The sequence below is a fragment of the Cetorhinus maximus genome, unplaced genomic scaffold (assembly GCF_964194155.1).
Source record: "Cetorhinus maximus unplaced genomic scaffold, sCetMax3.hap1.1 HAP1_SCAFFOLD_1030, whole genome shotgun sequence".
NCBI lineage: Eukaryota > Metazoa > Chordata > Chondrichthyes > Lamniformes > Cetorhinidae > Cetorhinus > Cetorhinus maximus.
In genome coordinates, this window is record NW_027596972.1 from 1 (window position 1) to 12,584 (window position 12,584).

The 12,584-nt window shown below is 49.9% G+C and overlaps 2 protein-coding genes across 2 annotated transcripts in view; both read left to right on the top strand.

Moving 5' to 3' along the window:
- The first annotated feature begins 3,902 nt into the window (after positions 1-3,902).
- Positions 3,903-9,415, top strand: LOC144675585 (uncharacterized). The gene is made up of 3 exons (XM_078536245.1): positions 3,903-4,188; positions 7,023-7,139; positions 9,305-9,415. Exons 1-3 carry the CDS (start codon positions 3,945-3,947, stop codon positions 9,382-9,384), a joined length of 441 nt encoding a protein of 146 aa, XP_078392371.1. The 5' UTR covers positions 3,903-3,944; the 3' UTR covers positions 9,385-9,415.
- Positions 9,416-9,564: 149 nt separating this feature from the next.
- Positions 9,565-12,584, top strand: part of LOC144675586 (uncharacterized) — a 59,935-nt gene continuing 56,915 nt past the window's right edge. Inside the window, exon 1 of the mRNA XM_078536246.1 lies at positions 9,565-9,730. Within this exon, the coding sequence (XP_078392372.1) occupies positions 9,565-9,730 (166 nt within the window). The remainder of the gene's footprint in view (positions 9,731-12,584) is intronic.

Here is a 12,584-nt window from a genome sequence, read left to right on the forward strand (position 1 = left end):
AGAGAGAGAGACAGAGGGGGAGAGAGAGGCAGAGACAGAGAGAGACAGATAGAGAGCGACAGAGGGGGAGAGAGAGGCAGAGACAGAGAGAGACAGATAGAGAGAGACAGAGGGGGAGAGAGAGAGGCAGAGACAGAGAGAGACAGATAGAGAGAGACAGAGGGGGAGAGAGAGAGGCAGAGACAGAGAGAGAGAGCAAAAAGGAAGAAAGAGAAAAGGAAAGGAAGAAAGGAAGATGGAGAAAAAGGAAGGGAAAAAGTAATAAAGAAAGAAGGAACGAAGGAAACAAATAATGAAGGAAGTAAGAATGAAATAAAGAACGGAAAAGAACGCTGGGAGGAAAGCTGGGAAAGAGGAAAATAAAAACAAAGGAGAGGTGGTGGGTTATCTTAAAAAAGAAACATTCTGAATCTCAGAGCCTCACAAGCTGATGTTACGTCCCACTCAGTAAGTTTCCTGTCCGCAATGCAGGCGGGAGGCAGCACCTTAGCGCACAGCAAGATCCCACAAAGCGTAAGGTGGTCAGCAAACCCGGGCCGCCTGCTTTGCTGCCGCCGGGCAGCGGGTCCCACGGCTGCGCAGGTCAGCACCTTGCGGAGGCCCCTAACAGTGTCGGCTAACCGTCATACTGCATTGCTCCAAGGGCTTGCCCAGTTTTCACCAATCGGTGTTGGCCCTGGGCACGGGAAGGGTAACAGAAGGAGGGAGCTAAAGGAAAGAGCGGGAGAGCAGAGAAATAGAGAGAGAGAGAGAGCTCGAATTCGTACCGCACGTGTTGGGAACTCCCCGGGGAAGTTGAGAGGCAAGTGCGTAATTTGGAGGAGATGGGAATATCCACCTAAACAGCCTCGATTGGCTCGAGCGCAGATGGGATCAATCCCGTTTCGCGTCGTGAGAGTTTGCAAATTGCTCCATGCGCAGTTTCCGCGCTGGATAGATGGGAAGTAGGGAGGTCATGTTGGGAGTTGTATAGAGCCTCGGTGAGGCCACAGCTGGAGTACTGGGTGCAGTTCTGGTCGCCACATTATAGGAAGGATGTGATTGCGCTGGAGGGGGTGCAGAGGAGATTCACCAGGATGTTGCCTGGGATGAAACATTTAAGTTATGAAGAGAGGTTGGATAGACTTGGGTTGTTGTCATTGGAGCAGAGAAGACTGAGGGGCGACCTGATCGAGGTGTACAAGATTATGAGGGGCATGGACAAGGTGGATAGGGAGCAGCTGTTCCCCTTTAGTTGAAGGGTCAGTCACAAGGGGGCATAAGTTCAAGGTGAGGGGCAGGAGGTTTAGGGGGGGGGGATGTGAGGAAAAGCTTTTTTACCCAGAGGGTGGTGAGGGTCTGGAATGCGCTGCCTGGGAGGGTGGTGGAGTTGGGTTAGCCTCACATCCTTTAAAAAGTACCTGGATGAGCACTTGGCACCTCATCAACATTCAAGGCTGTGGGCCAAGTGCTGGTCAATGGGATTAGGTAGGTAGGTCAGGTGTTTCTCACGTGTCGGTGCAGACTCGATGGGCCGAAGGGCCTCTTCTGCACTGTGTGTGATTCTGCGGAGTGCAGCAGGTTTGGGAAGATATAAGCCTTTCTTAAACATACAGATACACTCCCTATCATCCACACACACACACACACGCACACACGATCTCTCACACACACTGTCACGTTTACACGTACTCTCATACACTCATACTCTCATACACTCTCTCACATATACACTCAGACACACACGTACACACACACACTCTCTCTCACACACAGACACAAACTCTCTCTCTCACACACACATACACACACACACACTCTCTCTCACACACAGACACAAACTCTCTCTCTCACACACACGTACACACACACACTCTCTCTCACACACAGAAACAAACTCTCTCACACACACGTACACACACACACTCTCTCTCACACACAGACACAAACTCTCTCACACACATGTACACACACACACTCTCTCACACACAGACACAAACTCTCTCTCTCACACACACGTACACACACACACACACTCTCTCTCACACACAGACACAAACTCTCTCACACACACGTACACACACACACACACTCTCTCTCACACACAGACACAAACTCTCTCTCTCACACGTACACACACACACTCTCTCTCACACACAGACACAAACTCTGTCACACACACGTACACACACACTCTCTCTCACACACAGACACAAACTCTCTCTCTCACACACACGTACACACACACACACACTCTCTCACACACAGACACAAACTCTCTCTCACACACACACACACTCTCACACACAGACACAAACTCTCTCTCTCACACACACGTATACACACACTCTCTCACACACAGACACAAACTCTCTCTCTCACACACACGTACACACACACACACTCTCTCTCTCACACAGACACAAACTCTCTCTCTCACACACACGTATACACACACTCTCTCACACACAGACACGAACTCTCTCTCTCACACACACACACACACTCTCACACACAGACACAAACTCTCTCTCTCACACACACGTACACACACACACACACTCTCACACACAGACACAAACTCTCTCTCTCACACACACGTATACACACACTCTCTCACACACAGACACAAACTCTCTCTCTCACACACACGTACACACACACTCTCTCTCTCTCACACACAGACACAAACTCTCTCTCTCACACACTTTCATTCACTTCACTCATCCGCACTCACACGTTGACACACAGACGCTCAAACACGTACACACTCACATACACACACACAGTCTCATACACACACATATTGTCACACACAGACACTCAAACACGCACACAGTCTCATACACACACGCACACACTCACACACACACACACACTCAATCTCTCATACACATAAACACACATTGGCAGACACAGACAATCACCGACATTCAAACACACACACACACTCTCACACAGTCCCTCTCTCTCACACACGCACTCTCATAAACATGCACACGCACACACTCTCATACACACTCACAGGCCCCCACACACAGACACTAATACGCACAACTCACACACACACGTAAACGCATTCTGTCTCGTGCAAATACACACACTCACGCATTCACACACAAACTCAAATGCTGCAGCCCATGCAGTGTAGGTACACCCACAGTGCTGTTAGGGAGGGAGTTCCAGGATTTTGTCCCTGTGGTGTAGGTACACCCACAGTGCTGTTAGGGAGGGAGTTCCAGGATTTTGTCCCTGTGGTGTAGGTACACCCACAGTGCTGTTAGGGAGGGAGTTCCAGGATTTTGTCCCTGTGGTGTAGGTACACCCACAGCGCTGTTAGGGAGGGAGTTCCAGGATTTTGTCCCTGTGGTGTAGGTACACCCACAGTGCTGTTAGGAAGGGAGTTCTATGATTTTGACCCAGCGACAGTGAAGGAACGGCCGATATATTTCCAAGTCAGGATGTTGAGTGACTCGGAGGGGAACTTCCAGGTGGTGGTGTTCCCATGTGTCTGCTGCCCTTGTCCTTCTAGATGGCAGTGGTTGTGGGTTTGGAAGGTGCTGTCTTAGGAGCCTTGGTGAGTTGCTGCAGTGCATCTTGTAGACGGTACACACACTGCTGCTACTGTGCGTCGGTGGTGGAGGGAGTGAATGTTTGTGGATGGGGTGCCGATCAAACGGGGCTGCTGTGTCCTGGACGGTGTCGAGCTTCTCGAGTGTGGTGGGAGCTGCACTCATCCAGGCAAAGTGGGGAGTATCCCATCACACTCCTGACTCGCGCCTTGTAGATGGTGGACAGGCTTTGGGGGAGTCAGGAGGGTGAGTGACTCTCCGCAGGATTCCCAGCCTCTGACCTGCTCGAGTAGCCGCTGCCTTTATCTGCCGCGCGGTTATTGATTCTTCTGCCTGTTCATCCAAACAGATCCCCTGCAGACTCCCAATATAGCCTTATTCACCGTCAGAGGGATGAATCTCATCAACTGCACGGTCCAGAACAACACAGGGAACGGCACAATGTACTTACTGGAGTTGGATGCCAGCGGGTCTAGGCAAGTTCAACACGCGGAAGTGTTGAATTTCACCTCGACGTTTCCGTTGAATAACAGCGATGGCAACATTGCTGGCCGCTACGTCTGTTTATACGAGGTGCAAGTCAAGGGTAGATCGTTCAACTCCACCTACACCGAGTCTGTCCTAGTCGCTGTTCCAGGTGAGTGAGATTCAACTTTCCATCAACACTCTTGGTAAACTAAGGCACCAGGCATTCTTCATGTTCTTGTGCTCAGCAGTAGTTGACCAAATGTCAAGCCAGATAACATTGACTTTTCCTCATTCACTGAGGGGGTGTGGGCGTCGCTGGCTGGGCCCAGCTTTTATTGCCCGCCCCTAATCGCCCCTTGAGGTGGTGGATGAGCCGCCTTCTTGACCTGCAGCTGTCCCTGTGGTGTAGGTACACCCACAGTGCTGTTAGGGAGGGAGTTCCAGGATTTTGTCCCTGTGGTGTAGGTACACCCACAGTGCTGTTAGGGAGGGAGTTCCAGGATTTTGTCCCTGTGGTGTAGGTACACCCACAGCGCTGTTAGGGAGGGAGTTCCAGGATTTTGTCCCTGTGGTGTAGGTACACCCACAGTGCTGTTAGGGAGGGAGTTCCAGGATTTTGACCCAGCGACAGTGAAGGAACGGCCGATATATTTCCAAGTCAGGATGGTGAGTGACTTGGAGGGGAACTTCCAGGTGCTGGTGTTCCCATCGATCTACTGCCCTTGTCCTTCTAGTTGGTAGTGGTCGTGGGTTTGGAAGGTGCTGTCTAAGGAGCCTTGGTGAGTTCCTGCAGTGCATCTTGTAGATGGTACACACGCTGCTGCTACTGTGCGTCGGTGGTGGGGTGAGTGAATGTTTGTGGATGGGGTGCCGATCAAGCGGGGCTGCTTTGTCCTGGACAGTGTTGAGCTTCTTGAGTGTTGTGGGAGCTGCAACTCATCCAGGCAAGTGGGGAATGTCCCGTGGTGGAATTTGAGAATGTTTGTGGACGAGTTTACTGAGACAGGGAGAGTCAATTCTCTGGAGGGTTTGGAAACAAGGTTGAGAAGCGATGGACAAAATCAAATTTTAAAAAAAGCAGACACATGAAAATATACAATTTTCTGAGCAAAATTGAAATTTCAGAACAGTAAATTGTCAAGATGTTTAAAAAGTGAACAGAGTGGGTGAGAGTGTGTGTGGTGGGGTGAGTGTGAATGAGAACACTTGAGACTGGGAGTGCGGCAGACATAAACAGTGTCCCTTCCCTCTCACTCTCCCTACACACAGGCACTGACACACGCACAACACACACACACACACACACACAACACACACTCACCCCTCACACACACACACACACACACACACACATAACCATCTCAGGCACACACTCTCCCTTTCACACATATAAACCCACCACTCTCACACACACACACTCACCCATCACTCACACACACGCTCACCCATCACTCACACACACGCTCACCCATCACTCACACACACGCTCACCCATCACTCATACACACGCTCACCCATCACTCACACACACGCTCACCCATCACTCACGCACACACTCACCCCCATCACACCCTACGCAAACACACACATACACACACTCCTAGACACACACACACAGACAAACACACACACATACTCATCCCTCACACACACACAGTCACCCCCTGTCCCACCCTATGTAAACACACACATACACACGCTTCTCACACACACACACACACACTCTCCTCAGTATCTCTCTCTCTCCCCCTCACACACACACTCACACGCCTCTCTCTCTCTCTCTCTCACACACATACACATCCCTCACACACACTCACTCAAACTACCCTTACACACACACTCTCTCACACACACATTCACCCCTCACTCACTCACACACACGCCTCTCTCTCTCTCTCTCTCACACACATACACATCCCTCACACACACTCACTCAAACTACCCTTACACACACACTCTCTCACACACACATTCATCCCTCACTCCACACAGACACACCCCTCACTCACACACTCACTCAAACAACCCTTACACACACCCTCTCACACACACACACACCCCTCACTCACACACTCACTCAAACAACCCTTACACACACCCTCTCACACACACACACACCCCTCACTCACACACACACACATGCGCACGCACACACACACACATACGCACGCACACACACACACATGCACATACATAAACACACACCCCTCACATACATGCACGTGCACACACACACACTCACCACTGAGTCACACACTCACTCACCCCTCACTGACACACTTACACACACACCCCTCTCATTCACAAACACACACACACACACTCAACCCTCACAAACAGACACACACACACACACTCAACCCTCACACACTCATGACTCACATGCATGCACGTGCACACACACACACACATCCCTCACACTCATACACACAATCACCCCTCCCTCTCTCTCTCTCTCACACACACACACTTCCCTCATATATACGCACACACACACACACACACTCACTCCCCCCCCACACACGCACTCACCCCGACACACACTGCCCTCTCGATTGGGCACTCTAGAGTCTAGTTGTTTCGTACGGTAGCCGGCCAAGAACCTATAATGGGGGAGATGGTTAGCAAGTGCAATGGCCAATTTTGCTTGGATGTGCACTGCTTAAGGTGCTGACAAGGTGAGCACTAAGTGTATCACACACTCCGAGTACCCCCGTGCTGTCGTTGAAGGGAACTGAGGTCGACCAATGAGATGATCAAGAGGAATGTGCAGATGGAGAATGACCATCACACCATCTCAGCACATTAACTGATAAAGCTTCTAACGTCTTCCACCTCCTATACACAACTGATCACAGCAATGGCGGCCGAGGGACCTTATGCAAGAGACAGATGCATGGATGCAATTGTGTTCAATGTGTTTGGCGTCAAATAAACAATGAAACTGATACAGTCAAAAATGACCCACGTTGTTTTCTTTCTCTCTCAATGTCATTGTAGCCTCCCCGAATGTGAAGAAAATCGTTGGCTGGTTCTTAGCTACGCTGATACTCCTCATGATTCTGGTCCTTTCCATGTATTACTTCAGAAAGCCGAAGACTTGCAAGACCAAACGTGGTAAGATGGATACTTTCTGTCCATGTCTTTATTACTTCCCCTACTTTGCATCGCATATGTTGCGACGAGAGGACCAAGTTCACTCTTAGGGTGTGACCCCCACTGTAGGTCAGTGGCTGGTCATCCTGCAAGGAGCTCAACGCCATTCGGAGCAAAGAATTCCGCTTGACTGGCTCCCCATCCACAAACATTCACTCCCTCCACCACCGACGGACAGTGGCAGCCGTGTGTGTACCATCGACAAGATGCGCTGCCTTGTCCCTTCCGGTGGAATTATACTTCTCGCATTGAAACAAATGCATTTCAGACCCCCCCCCGCCCCCAGTCCCACACAGTGGCAACGCAGGTGGGTAAGGTAGTCAGGAAGGCATATGGCATGCTTGCCTTCATCGGCAGGGGTATTGAGTATAAAAGCTGGGAAGTCATGCTGCAGCTGTGTAGAACCTTGGTTAGGCCACACTTGGAATATTGCGTGCAATTCTGGTCGCCACATTACCAGAAGGATATGGAGGCGTTGGAGAGGGTGCAGAGGAGGTTCAGCGGGACGCCGCCTGGTCTGGAGGTTATTAACCATGAGGAGAGGTTGGAGAAACTCGGATTGTTCTCACTAGAGCGACGGAGGTTGAGGAGCGACTTGATAGAAGTTTACAAAATGATGAGTGGCATGGACAGAGTAGATAGTCAGAAGCTTTTTTCCCAGGGTGGAAGAGTCAATTACTAGGGGGGGCATAGATTTAAGGGGAGAGGAGAAAACTTTAGAGGGGATGTGAGGGGCAAGTTTTTTACGCGGAGGGTAGTGAGTGTCTGGAATTCGCTGCCAGAGGAGGTGGTGGAAGCAGGTACGATAGTGGTGTTTAAGAGGCAGCTTGACAAATACATGAATAGGATGGGAATAGAGGGATACGGACCCCGGAAATGCAAAATGTTTTAGTTGACGGGCAATATGATCGGCGCAGGCTTGGAGGGCCGAAGGGCCTGTTCCTGTGCTGTACTTTTCTTTGTTCTTTGTTCACTGCAGTGACTCACCAAGGCCCCTTCGACAGCACCTCCTAGGGGAGCTGGTGTACTGTGGTGGTGGCACTAGCAACGCAGAGACCCAGGGCAACGCTCTGGGGACATCGGATCAAATCCCGTCACAGACGCTGGTTGAATTTTAGTTCGGTTAACAAATCAGGAAGATAAAGCTTGGCATGAAACTGTCGTCGATTGCCGGGAAATCCCACCTGGTTCATCGATGTCCTTTAGGGAAGGAAGTCTGGCGTCTTTGCCTACATGTGACTCCAGACACACAGGGATGTGGTTGACTCTTAACTGCCCTCAGAAGCGCCCGAGCAAGGTTGGGCAATTAGAGACTGGCAACACTTTCTGGCCGTGCCAACGATGTCTACATCCCACGAAAGTTCCAAAAAAAAAATACACCCGTCAACTCTACCGCCTAGAAGGGCATGGGCAGCAGACACATGGGGAACACCACCACCTGGAAGTTCCCCTCCGAGTCACTCACCATCCCGACTTGAAAATATATCGGCCGTTCCTTCACTGTCGGCTGGGTCAAAACCCTGGATGGTCAACGATGGTTACATCCACCTAAAATGAGTTTTTGAAAAATGTTTTTATTTCATGTTATGTTTTAATCAAACTGGCTATAATTCTTTGTACATTGTGTTTGAAGACTAGGCCTTTATTCACTGGAGCTTAGAAGAATGAGAGGAGATCTCATTGAAACATATAACATTCTGACAGGGCTAGACAGACTGGATGCAGGGATGATATTTCCTCTTGAGTGCGTTGGGAGGGGGTGTGTATTCTAGAAGGAGGGGTTACAAACTCAGGATATTGGGGGAGACCATTTAGGACTGAGATGAGGAGAAACCTCTTCACTCAGAGGGTAGTGAACCTGTGCCATTCTCCACCACAGGAGGCTGTGGAGGCCGAGACGCTGAATATATTTAAGAAGGAAATAGATAGATTTCTGGACTCCGAAGGTGTCAAGGGGTGTGGGGAGAGAGCGGAACGATGACGTTGAGATAGGGGATGAGCCATGATCTTATTGAAGGGCGGAGCAGACTCAAAGGGCCGAATGACCCACTCCTGCCTTCCATTTCCTATGTTTCTAAACAACTCTGTCTACAACTCTATTAACACGATCTTTCTCCCGCCCACAGAATACAGGATTTACGTGCGAGAAAGACTTCTCGACGACGTGACACATATCGAAGCTATCGATGATGATACTCCTTTTTAAATGGACACTATTTTTACGTACTGTATTTGGATGACCCGTGAAGATATTGGGGGCTGGTGGGAGGTGGGGGGGTGGGGGGAAGGGTTGGGGGTAGAATTTGTTCTGTGCGGCAGAGCAGTATCCCTCTGGCCTTCAGTTATACTCGCTGCCCAGATGTAGATTTAGAGGTCGGCAATTGGAATGGCCATTGGCCGCTCGTGTAACAAGCGCCCGCTGCAACTTGGGATCCACTCGCGATCAGGCCCAAGGTTAATGTTTTTACCCCCAGTCTGTTGGACGCGAAGACTGAAAAAGCCAAACTTCGATCCCGGTCAACGCAAGAAAAATAGTCTGACAAAAGAACATGGTATTGCAAAATTAGTATAACCAACTGAAATTAGCCTAGCTGCTTCTATGACTAGCGGGACTGGCGCTGGTTAAAGACATCTGGCGGCAGAATTTTATTTGGGCGCAGCTGACGAATCACATCTGCGGCCCATCCGAAGTTCCAAACCGCTGGCTTCATTGGGAATAAACACGTCGATTGCACCCACTCTGTGTCTCCGCCCAAGTGTCATTTTGCAACCAACGGCCTGATTCCAAATTTGTCCCGTGCAAAACGTGACAGCTCAACACAGATTTGTAGTGCACATCTGTAGAAATATTACTCCGTGCAACACGGGTTTCAATGTCCAAATGTTTGCTCTAACGTCTAAATAGTTATCGGTGAGGCTCTTCTACTCTCCGAGGTGAAAATAACTAATAAGACCATAAGACACAGGAGCAGAAATTAGGCCATTCGGCCCATCGAGTCTGCTCCGCCATTCAATCATGGCTGATAAGTTTCTCAACCCCATTCTCCCGCCTTCTCCCCCTAACCTTTGACCCCCTTACCAATCAAGAACCTATCTATCTCGGTCTTAAATACACTCAATGACCTGGCCTCCACAGCCTTCTGTGGCAATGAATTCCATAGATTCACCACTCTCTGGCTAAAGAAGTTTCTCCTCATCTCTGTTCTAAAAGGTCTTCCTTTTACTCTGAGGCTGTGCCCTCGGGTCCTAGTCTCTCCTACTAATGGAAACATCTTCCCCACGTCCACTCTATCCAGGCCTTTCAGTATTCTGTAAGTTTCAATCAGATCCCCCCCTCATCCTTCTAAACCCCATCGAGTATAGACCCAGAGTCCTCAAACGTTTCTCAAGTGTGAGGGATATTCATAAATTCATCTTTAGGTGAAATTACCCCTCAACCAATAACATTGCAAATAATTATCTGGTCACACAGAGGCATCATGATGTCCACCATTGATGTGTTACACTCTTGGTTCAAACATGGACAAAAGAGCTGAGCCCCCGAGGTGAGGTGAGAGTGACTGCCCTTGAGACCAAGGCAGCATTTGACCGAGTGGCATCAAGGAGCCCCAGCAAAACTGGAGTCCATGGGACTCAGGGGGAAAACTCTCTGCTGGTTTGGGTCATACCCAGCACAAAGGAAGATGGTCGTGGTTGTTGGAGGTCAATCCTCTCAGCTCCAGGACATCACTGCAGGAGTTCCTCAGGGTAGTGTCCTCGGCCCAGCCATCTTCAGCTGCTTCAACAATAACCTTCCTTCCATCAGAAGGTCAGAAGTGGGGATATTCGCTGATGACTGCACAATGTTCAGCACCATTCACAACTCCTCAGATACTGAAGCAGTCCATGTCCAAATGCAGCAAGACCTGGACAACATCCAGGCTTGGGCAGACAAGTGGCAAGTAACATTCACACCACACAAGTGCCAGGCAATGACCATCTCCAACAAGTGAGATTCCAACCATCACCCCTTGACGTTCAATGGCATTACCATCACTGATTCCCCCACTATCAACATCCTGGGGGTTACCATTGACCAGAAACTTAACTGGACCAACCATATAAATACTGTGGTTACAAGAGCAGGTCAGAGGCTGGGAATCCTACAGAGAGTTACCCACCTCCTGACCCTTCACCATCTACAAGGCACAAGTCAGGAGTGTGATGGAATACTCCCCACTTGCCTGGATGAGTGCAGCTCCCACAACACTCAAGAAGCTCGAAACCGTCCAGGACACAGCAGCCCCGCTTGATTGGCACCCCATCCACAAACATTCACTCCCCCCACCACCGACGCACAGTAGCAGCAGTGTGTGTACCATCTACAAGATGCACTGCAGGAATTCACCAAGGCTCCTTCGACAGCACCTTCCAAACCCACAACCACTACCATCTAGAAGGACAAGGGCAGTAGACACATAGGAAAACCACAACTTGAAAATTCCCCTCCAAGCCACTCACCACCCTGACTTGGAAGTATATCGGCCGTTCCTTCACTGTCGCTGAGTCAAAATCCTGGAACACCCTCCCTAACAGCGCTGCGGGTGTACCTACACCACAGGGGACAAAATCCTGGAACTCCCTCCCTAACAGCACTGTGGGTGTACCTACACCACAGGGGACAAAATCCTGGAACTCCCTCCCTAACAGCGCTGTGGGTGTACCTACACCACCTGGGCTGCAGCAGTTCAAGAAGGCAGCTCACCCCCCACCCTCTCAAGGGGTAAATAGAGATGTGGAATACATGCGACAAAGTCAGCGACACCCACATCCTGTACATGAATTAAAAAAAAATCCTCTGTTGGCTGCCACAATCCGTCTTTGGCGACTTCATTTCATTGGTTTTTGAAGCACTTTGGCCGCCCTGAGGTCGCGAAAGGCGCTATATGAATGCAGGCCTCTTCTGCTGAAGAATTGCAAATCGCCTTACTTTAACACTGCGAGTATTTTCCGTTCAACGTGAAATGCTCTTCCGTTTCTCCTTCCCAAGGGAGCTCATTGCACATTTCTACTTCTGACCTCCCGCCTTTAGTCCCGGTTAGAATTCACTCACACTGAGGATCACATGAGCCTAGGGAAGTCACCGATCATTGTTTAGGAACGCTGAAAGGCTTGCTGGGTGAATCGAAGCTTTTGAGACTGAGGCCGGAAAGGTCTTTTTCCTATTAGGCAATAGGGTCAAGGGGTATGGACCCAGGGTGTAAATGTGACATCGAGGAAGAGATGGACCATCATCAAATTGAAAGGGAAACAGAAACACCTGGGAAAAAACTCAGCAGGTCTGGCAGCATCGGCGGAGAGGGGCACTAGTTGACGTTTCGAGTCCTCGTGACCCTTCAACAGAACTAAGAGGTAGATTCGATAGAT

Bases quoted from the DNA above. Each gene is read 5' to 3' on its own strand.
- LOC144675585 (XM_078536245.1), top strand. From the start codon at position 3,945: ATGAATCTCATCAACTGCACGGTCCAGAACAACACAGGGAACGGCACA. The intron at 4,189-7,022 runs GTGAGTGAGATT...ATGTCATTGTAG, and splicing joins TGTCCTAGTCGCTGTTCCAG to CCTCCCCGAATGTGAAGAAA. The intron at 7,140-9,304 runs GTAAGATGGATA...TCCCGCCCACAG, and splicing joins GACTTGCAAGACCAAACGTG to AATACAGGATTTACGTGCGA.